Raw genomic sequence first — 26,654 nt, forward strand, 5'->3', positions numbered from 1 at the left:
GCTCCAACAAAAATTGTTCAATGACATGTTCAAAATTTGAATAACTTGTTTAGAAGTGAAGCAATTTAACTGTAATGGAAATTAAATGTTTTTGGAGACGTACAAATTTAATTTTTATTATGCATTATTTCAACTAAAATTACACTTTTGGTTTTACAGAGTGAATATTTATCATTAAAATTTGCTTATATTTACAACATATTTAGACCTGGAAAGGAAGCTCTTAATTAATTTGATTTTACTGGGAGGTAGAACTATTTCTTAAAAACAAAAAACCAAGACCAGATTAAAGTAATATGATAATTCTGTTTTAATTTTAAATAAATAATCTTAACGTAAAAATATATAAAAATATACAATTAATAATTTGTATCTCTAATTTTGCATTAATATCATTTACATTTGTTTCAGTCATTTACAGAAATTAAATACATAAATTCTATCAAGTAAAAAGTATTAAATCCTTATATATATATATATATATGTTAATATACAAAATTCTTTAGAGGAGAACAATAATTTAATCTTCATTACTAATACTGTTTTACTGATTCGAGTTTTCTTGAAGCCACAAGTTTTTAAAGAGGAATTATTTTTGTTAATTAAAGAATCACATCACTGTTAGAGAAAAAATATAATTTGTTAAGAAGGAAAGACTTAGCAAAACCCAAGAAACATCATAGATTTTTCATTATTATTTCACTCTTATACTGCGTTGTTTATTCATATTACTCAACATTAATGAAATATAAGAAGTTAATAAATCATCCATTTTGTAACCCAGTGAAGTTTCACAAAGTAATTTGGAACCCCTTACTAAATTTCCAATTGTCATATGAAAGTATGTGTTTCCTGATGACCAGTTAGAAATTCTTGTGAATGGATGTGTTATCAAAATATCCTAGAAAAATTAAAAATTATTTTTACACGTTAAAACTTCTTAAAAATTTTGTTTTCAAAAGGAAAGTACACTGACCTTTGACTGTGGATGAATTAAACTGACACCATGTTTATTAATAGCAATTAATAATAGTTCAGGATAATTGGGTTCTGTAGTTTGTTTGACTTCAAAAAATGCTGAACCAAAAGTAGGCCATCGATATATTATTTTTAAGAATGTAATTTTCGCATCTTCAGGGCTCATTCCTAAAATCAAATAGAAATTCTGATAATTGATATTTATTGATGTTGATATTTAAATTGGCATAAATCCAATTTTCACTTCTTCGTTTTATCTTCTAGAAAACGCTCTTTATAGAATTCAACTATAATTATTCATTTCTCAATTGTAATTTAATTTAGTCCCTCTAATTTTACTTATAGTAAAATACTGGAATAATTAGTTGTCCTAAAAATATGCATATCTTATTTATTTTATATTACATATATACAGCACTGTAAGAAGAACACCAACATTGAGAATGTAATTGAAGAAAACTTCATTATTTGCGATAAGCCAGATTAATTATTATCTATTATTATAAACGTTTGACTATTACATAAAATAACAATTTCTTTAATCGAAGAATGAACCTAAACCAACGATTTTTATTTAAAAATAAAAATAAATAAATAAAATAAAATCATTGATGTTGGTGTAAGCATTTTTTTAAAAAAGTTTTTGAATTTTTTAGCCTCATAATTTTGTTTATTTTTTATAACGTTTTCTTTTTCACCTGTAATTAATAGTTTGATTATTATAGATAAATAGATATTATAGTCTACTATAGTGCTACTTGAACAAATATTTTGTAGAGGAAAATGGCCAGCATAAAGGTCTGTGACATTTAATAATTTCTAAAAAATAATTATGAAAATTAATGCAGTAAAATTACTTAAATAATATCAATGAAGTATTAATGAAATGTTTGGTACTCGCTGATTTGTGTACCTTTTGGCGTTTAATCATCCCTTATACTTAACTTTTAAAACTGTAAGTTTTTGTTAAGGAGATAGAAGTAGGAAGCAGTATCAAGCTATGACAGTAAAACCAAAGAAGTTGGGATAGACAGGACTCCGACCCGTCTAGTGAAAGCAACCTATCTAGAGAGGCCACCCTGAATTTCAATTCGGTTCACCAGGGTGGAGGTTTAAAGTTTGAAAAGCTCCCACATCTTTGGCAAAACAAAAACATTACATCGCTTTCAGACCCAAACAAAAAAAGCGGGTGGATCAAGTCGGAGAAGATTCCTCGCCAATCTTGAATCCTTAGTTCAATAATTTACGGTCACGAAGCCTATAAATTCATGTTTTCAAATAGTTATGATGATTTAGCTTAACATTAAACTCCACAAATTTTAAAATGTAAGTCATTTTCAAATATTGTTTTTAGACAATTTCAAAAATTTTTAAAAAAAAATTATATATTTTTATTTTTTACTCAGTTTGTATCTAAACTAGTTGTCCTTTCACACACCATTCCTTCTGTTCTGATCCTGAAGAAGGTAATAAATTTACTAAAACGTTGGTAAGAAGAAAGAAATTTGTTTTTGAATTTATTGACTGCACCTCAAATATTCCCCATAATCATAAAGAAAAACAATTTTAAAAAAATTAGTAGCCTTAAAGTTAAAAGTGAGTAAAAAAATAAAATCTGAAATTGGCAATAATTTCTTTTACCTTTCGAACGAACTATTGGTCACATTCATCAAGTCTTGTTAGTCATCATAAATCAAAGTTTAATAGTACCGTACGATTAATAAATATATGTTTATTTTATTTGAACACATTAAAATTAATCAAACATAAAATAATTGTAACAAAAGAACTACCTGCATCTTGGTTGTAGGCAGCAACTATTTGTCTTTTCCAGTCTGCAGTTGATTGTAACTTTATTAAATCAGATGGAATTAATTCTCGAATCCTTTGTCTGTAAGGATTTCAGACAAAATTATTTATTAGTTAAATTATTTCTTCTTATTTTAATTTGTATACAAATTTAAAATTTGCATAAATATGTAGAAAATAAAAAATTATTTGATGTGAAAACAAAAGTAGAAAAGTATCTATTGGTACTTACGTATTTCTAAAGGCACCTAATTAAATAAAAAAAATACATTTCATTTGAATTGTAGACAAACATTTAAAAATACTTACGGTATTGATTGTAATTCTTGTTTGTTTTCGCCAAATCTAACGCGATAAACGAGTGCTGCAAGTTTTGCAGCTTCTTCTTTAGAACATTTATGATATCCTGAAACACAAGTGACGTTAAGCCATAAGTGATGAAATAATAATATTTAAAACAGTAAGAACTTCGGGTAAGGGAATGGATAAGCTCAGCAGTTAATGGTCATCCAGGGTTCTATTCTACCTGCTTATCTTTAGATTTTATTTTCTTAGAAGCCTTTTACAGCTCTCTATAACGAGGCGAACACTGTTCGTTGTTCGGGAGTGCACTGAAAAATACTCCTCTCGCTAGGGAAAAATCAAGATCGAACACATTTATGTAACAAAGTATAGATGAATGAATGAAAGGAGATTCAGATGTCTTCAATATTAAAAATGTATTATTGGAATTGTATGGTAGCAGTCCAACATTTATAAATATGAAATATATAAAATTACTAGTTGGAAAAATATCAGTTCTCAGAAGTTCAACTTACAGGATGTCTTTTAAAAGTCTTCTACAATTTTTAATGCAATAGAAATGGTTTTTCGCTTGGTCATAATTTATGTAGGATCTATCTCTTGTGTTTGAAACTTTTCCTCGGGGAAGACTGATTTCAGTAATGTTTTAAAGCTGTACCGTCATGCTTTTTCAGTCGTAACAGTACATTTCTATGGATTGTATAGTATTTAACTGATTTATTTTTTTAGGGCGTTGCTCATTTACATCTATAATCTTTATTTGAAACATTTTTCCTGGGAAATGCTTCTCAAAGCAATTATAGGAGAGAGATAGGGCTAAGCTTCGCTCTAATCTATTTTTTCTTCTTTAGCCCGAAAGGACCTTGGCTTCCTGAAAAATCTTACATTATTCATTCCTGTCTACCTTTTTCATCCTCCTCCTCCTAACCGAACTTACTCAAATCTTTCCGCTTCTTCCGGCCATCTTATCCCAGGTTTTCCTACTTTCCTATGTACGAGTCGACCCATGTACAACTTCCTGGTACATCTGCCTAGATCCATCCCCTTGATATTCCCAGCTAATCTTTTACCTTACTTGAGAGGGATTTGGACTACATCGTTTGAATTTAAGCGAAGAAGCATCTTAAGCTATCAATTAAGTGAAATGCGCGGCATCGTTACTCTTACAATATTAACAGGAATTTAATATGTAAATAAAATTCCAAATTTGCAGAAAATCGGGAAGTGGAAGGAATAAATTTTGTTAGCTATTTTTTTTGCAAAGATTATGGTCAAGAAAGTTGCTTTATCTAAAGCAAGAGCAGTCGTTTTAGGCCTCACCACATTACTACTTTAACATAAAATTAATACACAGAAAAATGGTACCTCGAAGTAGTTTTGGTAGTTCTTGATGAAAATGGAAAATCAAATCAGAATTCTTATCTTTTCCAGGTACTGTATTCGTCCAAAGTTTTTTCATGAAAAATACTTGATAAGTAAACTGAGGTGTAGCACCTATTTTAAATAATAACAAAATATATTTCTTACGAAATGATATTAACATCAAAAATTAGTAAATTTATTTGAATACAAACCATCTCTTGAAGGTCTAGCTTTTTTAATCCAGTCAGTGAGATGCCTAACAAAGTCAAAAAAGAAATCAGCTTCTGGTACAGAGATTACTTTATCCGCTATCTTTACGAAAAGACTGAACCCCTCACAAGATCGTAAACTTAATCGTTGTGCAATATTAGCGCAAAAATCCTTTGCTCGAGTTGACGAATCAACTTCAAAAGCCTGAAAGAATTAAAACAAGTTTATAGTTGTTTCTTTTTTTATACATAGTTATGCGAAAAACATATATTAGAAGGAAACGTAGGTGTAGAAACTGTATTAAACGTAAACGTTTTTACCTCATCAGTATCATCAGGAAAATAAACTTTATGAAATATCTGCGTAGTCTTGTGCTGAATCGCCTCTACTTCCACTTGATGAGGAGGATATTTACGCTGTCCGTTACGCAAAGTCTTTTGTAATCGCTGAAGGGAGTCTTGTGCTATTGGATGCCTTCTTGTGCGTAAAAAAGTTGTTAATTCCTAAAAATGAATTTTCCCGTAAAAAATAAAATAAATAAAAAAATTGAGCAAAGTAATGATTTAATAAAACTAGCTAAACGTGCCTTCAGTAGGCTTTGACTGCAAGCAAAAAGTCCTGTTGCAAGCCACATCAGTTCCCAACCTCTTTCTTCGCTTAATCTGTTACGATTATCTGTCAATTGGCGCATTAACTGACAATAAATTTCGTCACGTAAAATTTCCTGAAAAAATAAAGTGATATAGAAAATGAACTTGACTTTTAGGTGTAATATTATCTTCAAAGCAATTACTTTTTTCTTTTTTTTTTTTAATTCTTACATGTTTTAGTGGTCCATCAAAGATGTGGTCTGTGTATTCATTGCCTATCCTTCGTTTGGCTGGAAGATCACCACAATATTTAAGGACAGCTGTAAAAGCGTAACACGCTTCTTCCGCTAGTTCTTCTTTACCCACTAATTTGCGCAACAATGGCTGTTTTAAGGGTTCTCTTGAATGTCGCCATAATTCTTCAGGACCTCCTCGACGGGCCGCCGAGAGAGTCAAAGTCTTAGACATTGTTCTCTTCGGAGGAGGTCTGAAAAGAAAAAAAAAATATTATATTAATTACAGTATTCTATGCTCTTTGAAGTATAAATATTTAAACTAATAAAATCTAAACGTTATTAAAAAGAAAAAAAAATCTGGTATGAATAACTCGCAGAAAGTTCTCTTATCGCCATCATACTTTAAACCTTAATTTTTTTCAAAAATATTTCGAACTTAGGCTTTTCCGACCGCGCAGAGCCCATCTGCAATAAGACTTTTTGGTGTTATTTGTTCATTATTCGAAAAAGAATGTTCTAAACAATCACGTAGCTGACTGAAAAAAGAGATTTCTCGGGAGTATATGCTGTACATACGAAGGTTAAAGCAGGAGTCTGTTTTTTTTTTTAATTAAAAACGGCCTGGAGTTTGTTTCATAAAATCAGTTACATAATGGTATAAATCATATTTTTTCGTAAAAGAAAAAAAAACAAAAAAGAAGTAACCCTAACATATCTAAATGAAGATATTTTTACCTGAAATGATCAATAGCATACTCCATTAAAGTATGTGGTTTTTCTCTTTGTTCGGTACCATTCATATTTTGTGAAGTCGTCTTCCTTCCATGTTCAGCTCCTTCCATGTTGAAAAGAGCCTGAAAAGAAATGGATCTTTTTTATTATTAAAATTTTATTGAATACAATTTTGCTTTTAATTATGATTTTTTCTTATGTTCATTATAATCACGTGAACCTGGCAACAAATATATGAATATCTGAGTTTGTAGTCAATGTGTAAGTTAGAATCTGAGAATATATCGTTGAAAGAGAAAGAGAAAGTAGTAAGAGATAACAATTTTTCTCCCTCCTAAGAAACTCAAGAAATTCTTTGTTGGGAATGAATACTAAACAACAAAATAAATTTACAAAGTGTAACTTTTGTGTGTCTTTACCATATCGAATAAATATATGCTGATACTATTTAAAACTATTTTAAAGTTTTGCGACTATGCAAATTTAAAAAAGTCTAAAATTGAGTTTCTTATTCATGAATACACCTATCCCACTAACACCGAAAAATGTTTTTAATCAAATAATGATTTATTTAACTAGCGAAAGTAACATTTAAATAACATTGCACAAAATAAAGTAAGCTATTTTTACCAATATATCTGGAGGTGGTTGTGACAAAGCTGGAAGGACATACACAGCTTCCGCCGGGAAATCACCCTTTTGTCCAGTTCTTTCACATCGTCCAACACACCATCCTGAATTCATCACTGTTTCACCAGTGCTTTCATCCTCCAATACAATTAGGTCTCCTTTTTGAAAACTTAAAAAAGAAGAGCCTTCACCTGTGAAAAATAAAAAAATTAAACAAAAAAAAAACTATTTTAATATGAATGAAGCTTTGCATAATTTTTGAAATTAACCTGGAGATTTATAATCTTGCAGAGCAATGACATAGCTAGATCTCTTTTTTAATCCTTCTAAGAAGTAGACAACAAGATCTCTTATATCTTCAGCATTAGGACTTTGAAATGTAAATTCTTCGCCACGAACTGTAGAAAGTGTGAATGTTTGAGTGAAAACCTTGTTTGTCCTGTAAAAAAAATTAATATAGGTGTATATTACAAATAGATTATAAAAAAAAAATTGTAATATTTAAACTACATGCTGAGAGATTAAATGTGATTTGCAAATAAATTTAAACAGTCGCAGAAGCAGGAACTGGATCAGTGGGAAATGATCTTTAAAGTTTGGGCAGATATTACGAGTATAATCAGACAAGAAAATATTTCTTCCATGTGAACCACATATTGATATCTAACCATCTTAAGATGATCAACACTAAAAATGTATCTAAACTGTTTTGAGCATTCATTCAATACTTCCTACAAAAATTGTGATCCTCTTAACATGTTTTGCCTCATACATATAAATTTGCATCATTCGTGTACAGTATTAACATCATTTATGCAAAGGATTTTGATGAAAGTTGAAGGGGAAAGCCATATTAATCAGGATTGCAATATGACGCCCAATGCTGAGGAGCCAAAAAATTTTACTTATCTTATAGTGAAAAACAAAAAAATTGAATAAATTTAAATTTACTTTTGACTAGACACTGTGGTAATCTCAGGAAATGATAGTTCGAGCAGAACTTGCTCTTGATCATCCACAACATACACCCCAGTCCAGTTTACGGCAATGATAACATCATTTTTTGGTAAATTAGGACCTGTAACAATTAATTATTCTTAATGCATATCATTAAACTTCTTCAAAAAATACATATTAAAAGAAAATACAGAAAATTACTGTACCTTTACCTGAATTTCTGTAAGCTTCATAAAATCTAGAAAATAGAAGCGGCCATTTAAATTTTGCATAACTTACAATATCTTCCTTAACTCTCAGTGTCAGCACCAAATCTTTTACATAGTAACTCTGAAATAATAGAAAGTCAACCTGTATTGCGGCAGGTAAATTGTATGATTTTCATATAACTCACTGTTTTCTAAATTCTTGGTAAAAAGAAAAAACAAAAATAAAAATTAATAATTTTAAAAATAAAAATGTAAATCATTAAGCTTTCCATTTTAATTAGTCTCGAATCCAATAAAAAAAAATACCTATTTGAAGTATTTTACTAGGTAAGTGTACCTAGTATTGTACACTTAATGAAGGCAAACAAAAACTATTATTGCATGAGCAATTACTGACTAAGAGTGAATAAACGAGCATGTAGGATAAACCGCTAACACTTTCCTGGTAAATGGACTCTTTCAGTTCTGGTCAAAGCTCCGATGTTATACTCTCTCAAGCGTGGAAAAGATTTATCTAGTAATATTCGTTTTTTAATAGGTTGATTGCATCAGAATTACGAGTAAAAAATGTAAAAAACATTCCATACTTTTGGAGATAGTTTTAAAATATTATTCAATAATTTTAAATAATTCGAAAGAAATATCATATTAGACAAAAAATATTTCAGTTGAAAAATATGTGTTAAGTTAAATTATTAAAATGACTTAATTAACTTTCGAAAAATGTTAATACTGTTGAAACAATTTGTTCCATTAATTGATAAGCTCATAAGAAAGCATTTTGTTGGATGCAAAAAAAAAAAAAAGAAAGAAATTGTGTAACCATTAAAATATCTTGGAATTAATTAATATAAATTAAAAAATAAATTGGAATCGTCAGATTTATTTATTGTATTATACGCAAATATGGAATTAAACCTTTCCCTTTCGAACATCAAACCTAGTCAGGCAGAAGAATTTTTTTTTTTATCGTTCTATTGAAACGACTATTGGAAGGTTTACAAAACATAATTAACAAAGCTTTTCTTAAAATTAAAATTAATTTTTTGTTACCTTTTTAAAAGCTTGTAGTATTAAGGTAGCCCAACGATCTACAGATTTATCTCCATTTGTAAGACAATAGTCTGGGATGTAACTTGGTAAAAGACCCAGAAGTCTTTCCGTGTTCATATCTGATGAATACTCAATGTAATATTGTTGTGCGGCAATCATAGCAAGATCTTCTTCCTAGAATATTTTTTTTTTTTAGTTAAGTAAATTTAAGATATTGAGGTTCGAGTCAAGCCTGCTCTTAGATTTTCTTTTGCCAGGAGAATCTTGGTGATGGACCGAGTTCTCTTTAATAAGAAAATTGTCAGGAGGCCAGTTACTAGGTATACTACCAGATCATCTACCGGGTTTGGTATTATAGTAAATAATGACGTTATTTCTACTTTTTAAGACAATTTAACAAAATAATCAAGGCAAAGTAGTCGCATGAAACATAATTAATTAAAATGTATAACACATAAAGAAACCATCTTTTCAAATTGCTACAATTCAAGCAGTTAAGGTACTTCATTTATGTTTCACTTATATATGCATATATGTATACATTAAATAGGGTTTTCCTTAAAATTCTGGTCTGTCTAATTGCAGTATTGATATGCAAAACCAATAAAAAATAATGCTTTTGCTCGATATTAAAGTCAATGTTACTTTTCCAGCACAGCTTATCCACAATATCCTGTTCGCACTGCCCATGAACAACCATGATCGCTTAGCTAATGATCTGCTTGGTCTCCTCCTTTCCTTATACCTTGTCCTTTCCATTTCATGATATATACTTAAGCATTCTACGTTTTGGCATTCTTATCACGTGGTCAAGCTGTATAACTTTTAATTCCACTTTTTCTAATAATATGCTCTCGCAGAATCTCTCCGGAAATTCTTTTCAGTTGCCACTATCTTTTTCTGTATCCTCTTACTGACCATATGTACCAAATGTGTAAAGCAGAGGCCACTCTATGTTATTGTAGTATGTATGTGCATATCTGATTCTTTTAGTGCTGATTTGGATATTGTTGCACCATCACACGTAATTTAACATAATATCACAAATGTTTTCTTGGCGCTTTACACTCTCTTTTTAATATTCAATCCTGACATTCGGTTACTTGAAGATGGGAACCCTGGTATTTAAAGCAGATTACTTGATTTGACTTTTAGCTATCAAGTTTTTAATCATTACAATGTGTCAGTCATATTACCTATAATAATAGTAAAATTCACTTACTTTGTCACACCTGTATTCTCCAAATTTTACGCCACGAACCACTTGTTGATAGATCAAATTTGTTGCAACTTGGTCTTCTGTCGGATCATGCCAAGGAGCGAAAATTTCTTTTCTAAAAAACAGTCTCCACGGTGCATTACGTTCTTGGGCTCCTTGTTCCTTAGCATATTGTTCACACTGGGATATAGCGTCCATTACATGATCGCCTCCACTACCCAAAGATGAGACCTAATAAATGCATTATACAAATAAGCTAAACCTCATAAAAATTAAAAAACACATTGTTGTTTCGTAGTCTGGAGCCAAAAGCTTTTAAAAAACATTACCTTATCAAATAGAGCTATGTACAAAGAAAATCCAAATTGGTCTTTTAATGATATTTTGTCTGATAATTGATTGCACAATTCTCTAGCAGTTGTTGCGGAATCAGCTAAAAGAGTTTTTGTATTTCCATCCATAAAAGTAATTGGAAGCATAATAGGTTTTTTCGATTTGGTTGCCTGCACAGAATTAAATCTTCTATCATATACTTTTGATATAATGATTTTGATAATAACATGTTTTTAAATTTCTAACATTAACTCTAGTACATTTAAATATTAATTGTACACGTTACCAAGGTGTATTACCTGCAATTCTAACCAGCTTGGAGGCTGATTTCTAGTACCATTGTTAAAAGTTCTTTTTAGCCTATCTTCACAATATGGCGCATAACCTGGTGGACCTTCTCTTATAAATGCTCTTAAATAACTCACAAATTTCTCTGAAGGCGCAAAACAGCCAACACAGAGAGATAATAGTATCCACCCTCTAGCATGGGATGATTTTGATGGATTGTTAGTAAGCTGCTTACAAATTTGACAGTATATTTCATCTCTGTAATTACAAAACCAATCTTAATAATTTTTCATCGACCAGTAAAATCCAAGAGCACATTGAATGTATTTCACAAATTCACTTCAGTGAACTACGTATTTGTGGATTAACTGGCAATGGACAATTTTACATAGAATAAGGAATGTAACTATAAAACAATTTTATTTATGTTTACTTCATAAACTAACATTTTTCCATCAAACAAGAACATTATTTTCACGCGGGTCTCCAACTAGGGACCTCCAACTTACAAGCCATTCTCATAGCCATTGCATAGAACCAGCCCCTGAATCCAAATGTACTGCTTTTCGAAAATTTAAATCGAAAATTTTTGCATATCTAGTTAAAGAAACAATTTATGATGAAAAATATGTTATCAAGAGTTTCGACAATGAAGTCAAAAATAAGTTATCAATTTAATGCCTTAAATTAAACAAACCAATTTGAAAAAGCGAAAGATTTACGGATTTGTGTGTAGATTTGCCGTCCTCATTGATTCGTTTGTTGAGCGTCGTCCTACCCATATTTTCATATGCATGAAAAACTCAATTTAATAAATATGTAACAACAATTGGTTACCTGAGTTCAGCACGAAGTATACCGTGCCCAATAATGAAATGCAATTTTTCTAAATTAGATGTTGGTCTTGCTTCAAGCCATGATTGGTAACTGTCAGCTGTGTACTCCTCATCTTGTAGCCTTCTCCTGACGTCTTCTCCTAATTTGTTTTTTCTCTTGAGTGTCAATGACACTAATTTATGCCTAATCGATCGTGGTTTCTAATAAAAACACAAATTCTATAATTAATTAATTAAATTCTTTCTAAAATATAATAAAAAGCGCACCAACTGTTACACTACTATAATGTATGCTATATAATATATAATATGCTACTTACAGAGTCCATCCCAATAAGTTGCGCTTCCTGAAATTCCTTGCTTCTTATGAAATTACGCCCCAATGTAGCTGTTACTTTAGACATTACAGAAACATTGTCACGGTCCATAGTATGATATCTTGGTTCTGGAAGATCGCCTGTGAACCGCAAAATAGTAATCCACAGAGCCTGTGCAGCCTAAACCAAACATAGCAAATTAAATAACAAACTTCAAAGTGTAAATATAAACAATGGTAAAATAATAAGTAAATATATAAACAAAACTAATTACCAGTTGGTCTCCTTGGGTATGAAGAGGCAATAAAGGATGTTTTAAAGGTTTTCTAGAATACTGATGTGTTACGTTTCCTTGAAAATAAGTTGCAGCAAACTTTTGGAATTTAAATTCTGAAAGATCTTCTTCATCTTCTGAAGCAATTTGTATCTGAGTAATAACTTCTTGTTGATCAGCTTTAGCGGCAGGCAAATCCTAAAATAGAAGTTTATCGAGAGGCATATGATTATTAATTTATGATATTAATCTAAAACTTAACTTCTTACAAGTCATGTAAACACACAATCTCTTCTAATATTTGCTTTTTTACAAACTCGGATTAATAAAACATTCCAAAAACGTATGATGCCGATTATGCAGTAAGTAAATTAAATAAGCGAGTTGAGTAAATCAAAGGGTGCTGAGAGAGTGATTTTTATGTCTCCGAATATATAATTAGCAAATGGGCTTTCATTGTAGACAGAACCTGCCAACTTTCCGATAACACCACTAACTGTATTTAACAATAAATCCTTCAGATAACTTTAAATTCTATGGTAGATAGAGTCTTGCAAAGTAAGAATTCCAAAATGCAATTCCAAACTAACAAAATTGTTCAACCGCAGTTTTTTTGTGTGTGTGACATAATGCTGTTTTAGAAGGAAGCTTAAACAACCTCTCTTCCAGAAGTTTCATAATTCGAATTTGATTGTTACAAAAACATTTTTAGATTTACATATGAGAAATTAGCATAATAAGTTTAAAGAAAATCTAAGTATTTTCCAAAAAAAAAAAAAATGAAAAATCTATTCAGTAAAGTGATACTTTTCGGCTGACTGATTTTGTCCATTTTTTGGCCTCAGGAAATCTCAAAATTGGTATTACTGATGAAAACTCCAAATTGGAAATCTGCACGAAAACAACACTTTCTTTTACTTACTAGAGTAACAGAAAGTAAAAGTACCTTAAACACAGAAGTTTCTCTCGTTGGAAGAGGAGCTTCACTACTAGAATCAGGTAAAAAGTCAAACATAGCTTCAACTAATTTACTATCATCTACTGGTTCATCTTGTTTTTTAGCCGCATCGTTTATTATATTTTTCTTGATTTCCATTCGACGTCTTTCTTCTACTTCTTGTTCATGTTCTCTCCTTTCAAGTTCTTCCAGGCGATCCTAATCAAACACATTTCATAATTAAAAACCAAAAGATATAAAATAAATGTATGCAATAAAGCAAATGATTTTATTTATTTTTTAAAAGAAATTAAATTTTTAGTATTAAAGAAGCTAAGGTACGAAAGTGATCTCTAAATATTCGATAAAATAATGACGACTTAAGTACCCTATAATGTCGCTCAGCAATTTCTTTAGCTCTTTTATTCCCAGCTTCCTTCAATTCTTTTTCTTCTATTTTCTTCATTTTAAGGGCTTCAATTTGTTGCCTGTACTCCATCTAAAGTTAGAAATATATAAACTATTACCATTAAACAATTATTAGTCTATTTAAACAATTAAAAAACGTTTCAAATTGAATAGATTTAAATAGTTTTACTAATAAAATAAAGTATTACATACTTTAATTTTCGCAAATCTTCTTTGAGCAATGACTCTTCTAACGTGTGACTGTATTGTAACAATTGCTGACATTTTTTTAGCAAAAGCTTCTCTTACTAATTTGCCTCTTGCTCTTGCTTGTAATGCCACAATGTGACCTCTTAAATGCCTGAATCTATGAGAAAGCACTCTTGATCTTATTAGCGCTTGAAGTCTCATATAACCTACTTTCATTCTCAAGTATCTTCGGCGCTGTGCCCACCCCATCCAGTACTTTTGAATGATCATTGCGGCTGCTCGCATACGTTGATATCTATATAGATAAGGATTTGGAAATCATATAAATCTGTTGTAAGATTAAAATAGAAAAGCTTAACTTACATTGTAGTATATAGGACACGTAGTATTTATATAGATATGTAGTATAACAATGAGATATTCAACTAATATACTGCAATAGCAGTAGAACTGGAAAGCAATATTTCCAAAGAAAATAAGATACTAATAGATCTTTTGGGGATGTATTATCATTCCGATTAGTTGCCACTTATTTTTAAATAGGAATCAATGTTAAAAGAAAGTACGCTCGAGAAATAACAATTCAATTGATTGATTTCTCAATAAATTAAAATAAAAGAAAATTTTCAAAAAACTTGCCTTCTTCTGTAAACCCATCCTCTTATAGACTTTTGAAGTACCACTATATTTCTGGTTAGAACCCTGTCTCGTTCTTGTTCAAGAAATAAATCATGAGCATCCTTTAAAAACACCTTTGTACTTCCTAATTGATAATCAGATTTTCCAAGTACTATATGACATATACGACCAGTTGCGGCACGGCAATCAGTCTGCATAGAAAATTTTGGTAATTAAAAATAAAAAACAATGAAAAAAACTGAATTATCGCCTTAGTCTTAACCGTTCTTGTATAAATAAGAAAGAGTAATTTATCTGAAAAATAACTAATGGAAATTATTATTTTACCTTATGAGAAGGGGGTATCCCTGGAATGAGAAACCTATAGCGTTCTACAAAATCTTTGAAAGAATGCCTAATAGGATACCCTGCTCTTCTAATTCTTATCGTTTCCATCATACCAGAATATCTCAATTGTCTACAGCATAAACCTCTATCAAACATCTGCAAAGCAAAAATATATAAATAGTCCAACATATTCTATAATAATTATATACATATATTACATTAGAACTTTTTTTTCTGCGTATTTAGTAAAACTTTAATTTTTATTCAAATTAAATGAAATTTCTTGAAGAAAATATTTAATTTACGATCATTGAATTAAGGGATATCTACCTATGACTACTTTTCTGCTAGAAGTTTATCAAAGAAGAAGCTAGAACTTCTGCTAAGAAGTTTACTTAGATGGGAGATTAATGGACTTGCAAACGGAAATTCAGAATCAAACACAGCCTCTATAGTTCACTGTCCATTTATGCTTTTTATAACAAGTGAACTCAGTTGGTGGCAAGGCCTTGAGGAGAACTCTTCTCGGACAAGGTCCCGATGAGAAATTAAAATTAAAAATTGACGGACGAAATTAAAAAGAAAAAACTAATAAAATAAATTAATCAATATATTTCATAAGCGTACTAAAACAAACCATTGGCTTTTTAAGTTCATTTGGTTTAATACATCGAATAAAAAATGGCTGGCAATTGCTCAAAGTTTTCATCAAACAATCAAGAGATTTTTTAAACTGTGTAGACAACGTTGGTGCTCTTTTCCTTGTTTCAGCTCCCATGCCGATATCTTCAGCAAAAAGTACTTTCAAAAATTTGTTGTGGGCTATATGTACCAGTTGAAGTAAATCTACATTAAAAGTATCTCTATTTTTTTCTAAAAATCCTGAGATCAGAAAAGTGATTATCATTAATCTTTTTTTTTATTTGTTTCATCAGTTTTACGTTTCTACTGCTTTGATTACTTACCTCTCGTATCATAAAATACAACTCCAGCAAAATGATTTAAACCAAATGAAGTGTTAATATCCGATTTCGGTTTTAAGTAATTTCTATGGGATCCATGTGTTTTATGAAGCTTCGCCAACATTGTTTGATCAGTTCCCTGCACAAAAATACATACAATTTCAGAAATGTAATAAAATATATAAAATTATAAAGTAAATTATGTTATAAAAATTCATGAAGAGAAAATAATAAAAATAAATTACTTTTGGAAATTTGGATTCTTCATCAATAAGTGCCATTATGTTTAATTGTTTAATAGCTATAAGATCCAATGCATCTTGATTATCAACGAATTCTATGTGTTGCCAATTAATGTTTTCTACATTATATTCTTCTTGTTCTAACTTAAATATATGCTGTACAAAAAATTGTTGCAAATTTTCATTTGCAAAATTTATACAAAATTGTTCGAAACTGAAAATTATTGCAAATAATTACAACTTAAGTAAATTTAGCGTATTTTTATTCACTGTGTAATGTAAGAGGCAATATTAAAAGGGTTACTTAAAAGGGATAATCGAAATAAGAAAAAAAGAAAATGCATTTACCTGTTAGTATCAAAGTTTTCAAATCCAAAAATATCTAATACTCCAATAGAGTTCCTTGCTGTTGTTTTTGGTTTGTAAATGGCATTATTTATTTTATTAACAATATATACAAATAATCGGCCGTAAATGCCTTTTACAAAAGCATCTCGAACGTCAACTGATTGTTCTCTTGATAATGTTGAAACCTTAAAGTGAAAAAATTATAAAATACTCAGATGAATGGGAATTCTTTTATTGAGAATTTTTTGGAATTTCACAGTAATTGTTTTTGTAAAAATCTATAACAAAACTCTTTTCTTTTGTTAATTATACACTTATTATTTTTCCAAATAAGTTAAAATAATGAGTGCAAACACAGTTTTTTTTAAAGGAAATTGATATCAACTTCTAAAAGAGAGAATTGTAAAAGTGTGGAAATGAAAAAAATTAAGAGTTTTCCAGAGAGATATTTTTGGAATAGCCTCTTACTAGCAGGACTTGATTTTTCTGCGGAAACTTGACAATAGAGCAGCTAAGAATAAAGAAGAAATGTTTATCAACTTTAAGTTCTTGAACATTTTCTGCAAAAAAACTTAGTAATCAATTAATCAATTACTAAAACATACTAGTGATAAGTTCACAATAACTGCAGGTCGGGAGCAACAGTGAAAATGAACAGCTAAGCTGATAAATCTGAAAATCTCCCTTAACTTCATCTGCCTTCTGAGCAAAAACTGATATCACTACCTGTTATTAGACAGATAATCGGGTGAAAAATAAAATTATGAAAGCATATTCAAGTTTCGCTTTAAAAAAAAAAATCAAATAGCTCCAAAGTAGAGCATAAGCGATTCTCGGTGCTTTTAAAATATAGGATAATAGTATTTTCAAACGGAATACAATAGAATGAAATCGTCAATTATTTTTAAAATCATTTAAATAAACACTTGGGGTAATCAAAATTGTACACATGTCCGCTAAACGACTTACAGTTATAAATAGAAAATAATATTTATCATTTCTACATTTAATAATTACACTTACCACGGTCTCACCATGAGCGAATAATGTTTTTCTAGTTAATGCATCGATCAACGGTTGTTTCGGTACTCCCAATAACCCTGCAACTCTTGCAACATTTGAATGGTCTGGTATTTCCGTGGCATCTAGATTATCAATTATTGCTGCTTTATAATTAATATTGCCTGTATGTAAAAGTGCAGCAAGTAATGTAAGAATTTCCCAAATTTCTGGATCAGAAAATAGCAATACTTTCATGGCCGACCGAATGTCGGCAAATTCAGCTGCATCATCTCTGCCTTCACATGTAATACCACCTCCCTAAAGTAAATGAAATTGTCTATTTTATTTTCAGTTTTAGTATTAAAGACTATCTTTATATTTACTGGGAAATGGTAATAATAAAGTTTGTGCTCCCCCGTTAAAGAATCTTAATTGGGCAGTCAGCCGTTTAGTATCAGTCTCAGCCTGATATGCAGGCGATCTTTACTTTACTTACTATTAACTCAAACTTAATAAATATTGTTGAACGTTTTCGCCACTTAAACATGAATAGTTTAGCCATTTACAAGGAGTTTGAAAAATACACTCTTCTATAGGCAGTATATTTTGTCAAAAAAATGGACTAAAAAAATTATAATTATATACTAACGCCAACTAAATATTTGTAATGTGATGCATCTCCAAGTTCCAATTTACTTTTATCTTCTTTAGATAAACCAGCTAGCATGCAGTAGAATACATGGTAATTTCTTTCATCTCTCGACTGAGAAACAATTCTAGATTTTTCGAGTAAATATTGCTCAATTTTTGCACCTTCAATTACGCCAGACGCATTGAAATGTATATCAATATATTTACCAAATCGTGAAGAATTATCATTTCGAATAGTTTTCGCATTTCCGAATGCTGAATAAATAAATACCAGGCATTAGTATTTTTAGTGGCTGTGTATTAATAAGGATCATGATAATTAAAATGTGTATTACCTTCTAAAATAGGATTGGCTTCAAGTATTTGTTGCTCAATCCAGGAATGTTTACCACTAATAGCTGCTAAATACTGCAATATTAACTTAGTACTTTCAGTCTTACCAGCGCCACTTTCACCACTAAAATCAAGAATTTCTATTCAGATACCCAGGAAGCACATGTATAAAAAATTTGAAATGCTTAAATATAACTAAAGGAACTTAGCATAAATACAAAAAGGTGTTTCCTCAAAGAATTTTTCTTTCTGCTGTTAGATTCTCGAGAAGATTTTATTGCTGCTATGACTATTTTTTTCTGACTAAACCAACAAAGTAGAAGCTGAAAAGAATACTGAATTCATTGACAAAAGACAAGGTTTAAGTATGGTATGAATTAGTCTTTTCTTGTTTTGTTTTTACTTGTAGAAGTGAGATTGAAAGTCATTGAAAATTATCTAGGTATCTGGATTGTAAGAATTGATAAAAGAATATTGAAACTATATTGACAAAGTTTAAAATTTTAATTTTACATCTATAGCCTTGACACTAAGACCACTTTCAGTTGTGCCCAATGAAAATGACCTGAAATCTAAATGTGGGAACCACAATAATGAATACCAGTCTCGTTGTCGTGATACATGATTATTAACAACTCCTTCTTCGAATGAATGTATAAATTCGAAATATCTAGCCCCCCAAAAAAATAATCGAAAGAAGCTTAAACTTTATATTTCGTTTGAGTACCTCTACGGGACACAACTGTTAGCGGTCAAAACAGCTCAATCGGAAAGATCTTTTTTAATATTTTCACAAATAAACTATTGGATGAATAATATTAAGGTTCCTGTTTTATTGGAGCTCCATTGTGGCCATTAAAAAACTATTATCTAAAAAAAACTAATAATTAGTGAGGTATTTAATAAAAATATATAAATAAAAATTACCTAATAACTATACATTGGTCTTGCCAAAATCTTTTCATATGACTATAACAATTGTCACCTATAGCAAATATATGTGGTGGTAATTCTCCTATCTTTTTGTCTTTATACAATTTTATCTGTTCTGCTGTGTATATTGGTAAAATTTGGTATGGATTGACTGCTACAAGTATTGAACCAGTGTATGTCTACAAATAAATAAATAAATATATAAAACCATAAATAAATATTTTTTTAAAAATATAATTGAAAAAATTAAATTAATACAAAATAATTTAAATACTCCATAATCCTTGAAATTCATTTTTTAATCCATTATACTTACATAGATGAGATTCTCATTGTACCGAATTAATAAATTCCTAAGGATTCCAGCTTCATGGAGATCACCTAACGATATCATGTCTTCCACTCCTTGTACCGACGTGGCATGCATAGCCTTAATCTTCCTTTCCGGCGTGAGCCATACTTCCTACAAAAATAAAAGTAATAACTTAATGAGATTTTGAAATATGTATATAAATATATATACCCGATTAATGGGTTCTTAAAACAGAATTTTTTTGGTAAAAATGCTACATTCAATTACTTTAATAAATCTGATATAATTAAGACAAGTGTACTTTTTATATGACTTTTCTTTAATAGGGTGTGTTGCCATCGGGCTGTCATACTTGATTTTTATTTAGACTACCTATCTACAAAGTTCCAAATTCCAAATTTAATCAAAAATTCCTGTTAGAGTGAGTCTTAACAACAACCACCACAGCCGCAAAACTATGCGAAAATTCGTATAGTTAGACAGAGTTAGACTATGAGAAATATCAAATAAAACTATCTACTTAATGTACTATTGATAAAATAAAATTACTTTTCCATCATCATCTTTAATAAGAATGCGTTTTCCTTCAGCTGATATTACACGAGCTCCAATTGCGACATCAAATTCTCTACCAGAAATTGGTTCAATCCATATATAGTCTCCCTAGAACAGAAAAATTAAAAATTTACATAAATAATTATTGTTTTCATGTCTATAATAATAATAATAATAATTTAGGAAGGAAGGGATTAGCTATGAGGTTAGCATACTGGACTCCCACGCGGAGGTCCCGGGTTCGAATCCAGCTGCTGACCCTTAGATTTTCTCTTCCTAGGAGCTTCTTACATCTCACTGTCCGGTGATGGACAGTGTAGTCTATAACGAGAGAACACTGTCCGGAGGCCGGTAGTGCACTGGAAAATGCTCCGGGCGCTAATAACCTCAGCTGTTGATGCGCCCAAAAAAAAATAATAATAATAATTTAGGGAAGGGATTAGCTCAGTGGATGGCGTACTGGATTCCCACACGAGAACCTGGGTTCAAATCCAGCTGTTTGCCCTTGGTTTTTTTTTTCTAGGAGGTACTTACAGCAGACTTCCCGGTCAAGGACAGTATTGTCTATAAAAAGAGAACAACTCCGGGCGCCAATGCCTTTAGGATTAAACGCGTCTTGTGTTTAAAAAAAATATTGTCCTGTTCTATAATTATTATTGGATGTCCTCTATATTATCAAATCCATCAAAGAAAACAGTTCTCAAATCAGAAATTCAGGATGATTAATCTAGACAGTTGAAGCATTGCTGCAAATAAGTAGAAAATTGGTCAACAGGTAAAAAAAATCAGCAAATGGACATTTATGAAAGCCTTGCAGGAGAAAAAATATACATGTAATGAAAAGAAAAACTATTCCCTCTAGAACAAATAATTAACTATCAATTAAATTTTTATGGCCATATGAAGTGAAGACTTGTAATTTGAAGTGGTACGATCAAATACTGGAACCTTTTCCTAAACGACTTCTTCTTAGAGCACTTAAAAGTTTTTTAACATTTTGAACGTTTTTAACGATAAACTCCAGTATGGTTTCTTACATACGAAATTAACAAATCAAAGCTACCAAGTAAAGAGTAAAAAAATTATGCATTAATTAAGGATTTACATTAACGTAAAACCAGGACAGTTGTATCCGGGTCGATCATCAAAAACTGAACGAAAAAACATCCTGTTGAAAAACATCCAGTCAAAAATTGTTTCCTAGTTTTAGTCAAGCGGTTGCCTGAGATTATGAAAAATGAGAAACACAAGATATAGACAAAACCGAAATCTGAAAAGGTTATTCCAGTGGCACCAAGCCGAAATTTAGTTATATTCTCTCTTAGATCAGGATCTGCAGAACCACTTCTTTTTTTTTAATGTAAAATCAAATTTAACTGATCTCTTAAATTTCCTCTTTGCATGCTAATGAAATAAAGTCTGCAAGTTAAGACCATGATTAAAATTCCTAGGCTCCTTTTATAAGTGAAGTTTTAATTTTTTTGATCTGAGCAGTATATTATTGAACGAAAATCAATTCGGAAAGAATTTATTTAATTAGAAGTGATAACTTACTAGTTTAATCATTATTTTAATTCAAGCATCTTTCTGCAGTAATGACTAATAAGACTAGAGAAACAAATTATAAATTAGCAAATTACAATTCACCGAAGACACAAATATTATTTCATCTATTATAAATAAAAAGCACACTCAGCACTCGCCGGTACAAACTGAACACTTGAAATCATCCACATCCTTATCTTTTCTCTTTATGTAATAAGAACAGATATAAATCACTGATACCTTAATTATTAGGTATACAATGAATGAGAATGTTATTTATATTGTTGTTTTTTTTAGGTATTAATAAAATTACATAATTTTTTAACATCCATTACATTTTTATTATTTTTTTGCAAATAAATAGCATATACTGTATCATAAGTTCGCTTTCTCTGATCTTTTTAAGTATTTATTACTAATACTCAGTCTCGCCCAAAACATGCACCTAATTTAAAATAAAATATATTATTAACCTCTTATGAAAACGAACTAAATCCATTGAAATACATAATCCAAATTTAATACCCAATAAATACTGGGCTCATTATTGGTTGTTGCAGGGGCACATTAATTGTTTTAGTGCATTTGGAGAAGATGTTTAATAGGAGAGCGTTCTTGGGAGCTTGATTTCCTAAAATATTGTCTCTCTTTCTATCTATTTCAAGCACTTCCCTTTCCGCGTCACATCGGTAACGGTGTCGAAATGGAGCCTCTGAAGTACTAGATGCCCAGATAGTAATAAGTATCTTACCCACTTAAGGAGGTTATTGAAAAGCATTTGACTTCCTCAGGAAGTCTACTTAAATGTCCGGTGGTAAAAAAGGAAATACTCTTTATTCGGGAGAGACGATGTTAAGGCTCTTTCCTAGGTATTCACGAAGGCTTTCAATCTTGTTTTTCAACCGTATCACGGCTAATATATGTAACTATTACACTCCTACTTGACAAATTATTTTTAGACCTTTTACGAGACTAGTAATTTAGAATGAATTCTATTCAGAAATGGATGGACCGCGGGAATTTTTACAGAATTTAGTACAATGACTTCTTCTTTTAGGTTTTTAAATTCTAAATCAATAACTTTGTATTATTGAATAAATTTGAATTAACTGCAGGACTTATATTTGTTTCTAAGTTTATCCATACCTTAGTTTTAATTATCTATCTCTTAATTTAAACAATTTACTAAACAAACTACGCCACTAAAGGATATTTCTTAATTAAATGCTAGAATAGAGCAAAAATTGAGGTCAAAAGGAATTACAAATGAAATAACAAAGAAATATTATAAATCTGAAACATTTTTAAAACGTCACACGTTATTTAAAAAAAAAAAAATGCTTGAAATTAAACTAATTCCTTAACCGGGAACAGTTGAATACATTTTTAAAAAATCCAGTATAAAATAAAAATAGTAAAGTTGAAAATGCTTTGGAAGCAATTTTGTTGAAACCCATAAATGGTTGACCATAAAAGCGCTGGATAATGAAACATATACAATATCCTTAGTCAGTCCAAAATGTAGACAGTGTTTTCATATTTATTTTAATAAAACTATAAAAGCAGGAATCCATTAATCATCAAGTTATAAAAAACTTATGTCTTTACCGCGAGTATTGAAGAATTATAAACTAACTAAATCTTTTTTTTTTTTTTTCCTCACTGCACGTTAGGTAGTACTGCTAATTTTCATACAAACTTCCTAATTGAGTTGTATGCAAAAAAAAAAATAAATGTTTTGAAAACTTCTGAAAACGGATAAAAAATACTTCCAGTGATTGTTATTTGTGCTGACCAATCAATTCCACATTTGGATATAGCACTTAAGCTCATATTCGAAAAACAAAGAAGTTACTCAGCAAAAATTGGACTACCGTTATCATCAACTGTGTCATACGAACAAGGCGCTAAGCGGCAATCATTAGCATCCAGACAGCGTTTTCTGAGAACCGTAAACCTTAATATGATGCACGTTAATTGCTAACTATCACGTATATATAAGAATAAATGGAGGGCATTCTGCTAAATATTTTTAAAAGAATAATGAAATTATGCCTAATAATTACATTATAAAATTTATTATTTGACTCAATCCAAAAATGAATCATGAAAGGTAAGCTAGATAGTTCTAATCAACCTTTCAGATGACCAAGTTTATCTTTGAGACTGTCTTAATGCTGTAAGGGCATACGATATTTGGCGTTACCAGGAATAAAATGCAGCAGAAGCTCAACATTATTATAAAATGTTTTAAGAATAACTTGATTCCCGAGCAACTGTAATATTAAAGCATTTGTCCTTTTTTTTTTTTAATTACTCCATTACCACATTAATCAGGTTCCTGTTACTTTCCTCGAAAGTATTCTTTAGTAGAATAATTCTATCAGTTTCACACGAACAACTTTAGGCTATCTTAAAAGATTGTATGGAGATCGTCTTCTAAACTGAAAAAGTCATTTTGTACCTTTGATTACATATTTTATAATTAATTTTACTTTTTGATAAGTAGAAATGAATCCATTAAGAATAAAGAAATGATATAGATGTTCTTTATCCATATAACTAGTAAAATGCTTCAATCATTCTTAAAGAAACAATTTATTTTAAATGTCACAATTCCAACTTGAATATTGTGCATGAAAATCATACTTTTTTTTCTGTTGGTATTCACTTCTTCTGGTAATTATATAATCGAAACGGATGTAGTAATTTAATTTGTTTTTCCTTATGAATTGATTTGCCATTTAAATATCATTTATATTAACAGAAAGATAGGACGAAGGAAATGTTAAAATGTAACTGATAAAAATTGATTTAAATAAGAAATATAGGTTGGTCTAACTTGTAATTATTACACATTGTATTACTTATTTATAATGTTATTGTAGAGCAAAGCGTGTTCGTACAGTGGCACGAACCGCTGTCCATAGTTCCGGTAATGTCTTTTCCGGATATCCGGTAAAATATTCACCTCACCCTTCCTATCATTTAATCTATGACTCATAACAAAGTTCAATATGTGTACAAGTACAACTACATATGAACACGGCATTAAAAAAAAAGAAGTGTTTATTCATAACAAAATATCTTGAACAAACAAGTGCAAAGCTTAAATAGCAGTCCATTCACACTCAACAATTTTAGAGGTCAATAGAGTGAAAGTAGCAATAGAACTGAAAGTAAATACCAAGTTAAGAGTAAAAAAAATAAATAATAAGGTTTTTCAACAATCTAACATAAGAGAATGAATGAATGGATATGTTCCACAAATTATTTAGTTTTTTTGGTTCTGCGTAAGAGACGTACATGAGCAGATGCTAAGGCTACTGACGTTTTATTCACCTTTACGAACTAACAAAATCAGGGACAAAGAAAAGTAGCAAATACCTATAATATCTATAATCACATTTTGTTGCAATTAAACGGTGGATTTAATTGACCTTCTAGGTAAGGGTAAAGGATTCAATTGTAGAAGATTGGTTGGAAATAAATAGCTATCTCAAACCTAATTCCAAACTCAAATACAGTGTGATAAAAAAGATTAGGTATAAAGACAGTCTGAAGTATAATTAATATAGATGAAATTACTTTCGATAAACGCAGAGAAACTAAAAAAAGCTTTAAGTCTTCGCGCATAATTTGGCAAACGTTCTAAATAGATATCAGGTTGTGTTTAACATTTTGGAAAACATAGACCCTCATTCACATACCGAAGGCGTACGCAAGAACTGGACTGGCCAATTCACAATCTAGAAACGCTACTGTAGAAGTCCAACTACAGAGAGCACAGAGAGAACTCAAAAAATGTATTATTTCTTTAACAATCATTAGCATAAACATTTCATTTTCAAAATGATAAAAGCATGAAGTATGGTGTAATAAATGTAGTGAAAAATGGATTTGGAACAGTTTGAAACAGAGTCTTGTGAGTTTTCATACTTTTCAAACCTCAAAATCAGTCCTTAACTAAAAGATAGAAACTTTTACATCCTTAAAAAAAGCAGTTATTAAAATAATGTTTTCCTTTTACAAAAGATCGGCGTTTACATTACTTTATTTTTATTTTATTATTTAATTCAGAAAACATTAGGACTTAAGACTTATTAAATATTAATACAAATTCAATGTGTAATCAAAATTCCAAATTTGAAGGAAAGTGCTCTTTAAATTAAGAGATTTTTGTAGTTTTTAGCGATTGTTTTTTGCAACTGGAGTATTAATGCAGCATAACTCAAAATAGGAATAATCGGAAAAAATGTTCAAATTTAATATCTGCTTTTATTAAAGTTATTTGATTAATCTACACTACCCGGTGGTTTTCTGAATTTACTGGATCAATTTTCCTGTTTTTTTTTTTTTAATATTTTCTCGAAAATTGTTCCTTCGATTTTCTTTAAATTTGATACATTTATTGTTCATACCTAGTTCTACAACTTTTTTTTGTAACAGTTTACCGATGAAATTCGAATATGGGCATTTTTGATCGAGACTAGTGGTTGGGCGTACCTATAAAGTGTTATTTTAGTTAAGTTTGGGCTTACTTCTTATAAAGTATTTATAAGGATTAAACATGTTTAGCCAAAAATCTAAATCTGAATAAATGGCTGTCTGAAAATACTATTTAACTGATAGATTTTTGAAACTTTAAATAGTGAACTGTGTAATGTTGAAGCAAACTACTTTTTAGAGAGAATGGTAAGTTTCAAAAAAAATTTCAGTACGCAACATTGCGTAAGAGAAATTCATGTAATTGTGCACTTCATACTTTTTTGATAAATAATTTTCCGTTATTTTATTATACAAAAAATACAAAATAAATAGATAAAATATTATCTATGGGGCGCACGGTGACCTTACTACTATACAAATTTCTAGATAAGGAGTCTACGCAAATTGTTGGCTTTAAATTACGA

The 26,654-nt window shown here is 30.1% G+C and overlaps 1 protein-coding gene across 4 annotated transcripts in view; it reads right to left on the reverse strand.

The window, feature by feature from the left end:
* Positions 1 to 90: 90 nt before the first annotated feature.
* ck (unconventional myosin-VIIa ck) overlaps positions 91 to 26,654 on the reverse strand; it is a 60,599-nt gene continuing 34,035 nt past the window's right edge. For 2 of the 4 annotated variants that reach the window (XM_074131582.1, XM_074131583.1), the window contains exons 3-38: positions 20,191 to 20,304; positions 19,645 to 19,791; positions 19,323 to 19,507; positions 18,398 to 18,519; positions 18,061 to 18,317; positions 17,433 to 17,729; positions 16,410 to 16,594; positions 16,065 to 16,275; positions 15,823 to 15,958; positions 15,495 to 15,739; positions 14,858 to 15,013; positions 14,531 to 14,721; positions 13,895 to 14,186; positions 13,662 to 13,772; positions 13,283 to 13,492; positions 12,337 to 12,534; positions 12,066 to 12,242; positions 11,747 to 11,946; positions 10,921 to 11,167; positions 10,618 to 10,791; positions 10,292 to 10,519; positions 9,070 to 9,243; positions 8,014 to 8,137; positions 7,802 to 7,928; positions 7,120 to 7,289; positions 6,851 to 7,041; positions 6,224 to 6,342; positions 5,484 to 5,739; positions 5,249 to 5,386; positions 4,983 to 5,165; positions 4,665 to 4,866; positions 4,456 to 4,584; positions 3,097 to 3,193; positions 2,772 to 2,869; positions 977 to 1,146; positions 91 to 901 (exon numbers count right to left, since the gene is read on the reverse strand). In XM_074131582.1, the coding sequence (XP_073987683.1) occupies positions 695 to 901; positions 977 to 1,146; positions 2,772 to 2,869; positions 3,097 to 3,193; positions 4,456 to 4,584; positions 4,665 to 4,866; positions 4,983 to 5,165; positions 5,249 to 5,386; positions 5,484 to 5,739; positions 6,224 to 6,342; positions 6,851 to 7,041; positions 7,120 to 7,289; positions 7,802 to 7,928; positions 8,014 to 8,137; positions 9,070 to 9,243; positions 10,292 to 10,519; positions 10,618 to 10,791; positions 10,921 to 11,167; positions 11,747 to 11,946; positions 12,066 to 12,242; positions 12,337 to 12,534; positions 13,283 to 13,492; positions 13,662 to 13,772; positions 13,895 to 14,186; positions 14,531 to 14,721; positions 14,858 to 15,013; positions 15,495 to 15,739; positions 15,823 to 15,958; positions 16,065 to 16,275; positions 16,410 to 16,594; positions 17,433 to 17,729; positions 18,061 to 18,317; positions 18,398 to 18,519; positions 19,323 to 19,507; positions 19,645 to 19,791; positions 20,191 to 20,304 (6,468 nt within the window). In that variant the 3' untranslated portion in view covers positions 91 to 694. Of the gene's footprint in view, positions 902 to 976; positions 1,147 to 2,771; positions 2,870 to 3,096; positions 3,194 to 4,455; positions 4,585 to 4,664; positions 4,867 to 4,982; positions 5,166 to 5,248; positions 5,387 to 5,483; positions 5,740 to 6,223; positions 6,343 to 6,850; positions 7,042 to 7,119; positions 7,290 to 7,801; positions 7,929 to 8,013; positions 8,138 to 9,069; positions 9,244 to 10,291; positions 10,520 to 10,617; positions 10,792 to 10,920; positions 11,168 to 11,746; positions 11,947 to 12,065; positions 12,243 to 12,336; positions 12,535 to 13,282; positions 13,493 to 13,661; positions 13,773 to 13,894; positions 14,187 to 14,530; positions 14,722 to 14,857; positions 15,014 to 15,494; positions 15,740 to 15,822; positions 15,959 to 16,064; positions 16,276 to 16,409; positions 16,595 to 17,432; positions 17,730 to 18,060; positions 18,318 to 18,397; positions 18,520 to 19,322; positions 19,508 to 19,644; positions 19,792 to 20,190; positions 20,305 to 21,750; positions 21,914 to 26,654 lie in introns of those variants that run through there. The other 2 variants (XM_074131585.1, XM_074131584.1) reach the window with 2 other exon arrangements.

Source organism: Rhodnius prolixus, unplaced genomic scaffold (assembly GCF_049639745.1).
Source record: "Rhodnius prolixus isolate KJV_2025 unplaced genomic scaffold, Rpr scaffold_4, whole genome shotgun sequence".
Taxonomy (NCBI): domain Eukaryota; kingdom Metazoa; phylum Arthropoda; class Insecta; order Hemiptera; family Reduviidae; genus Rhodnius; species Rhodnius prolixus.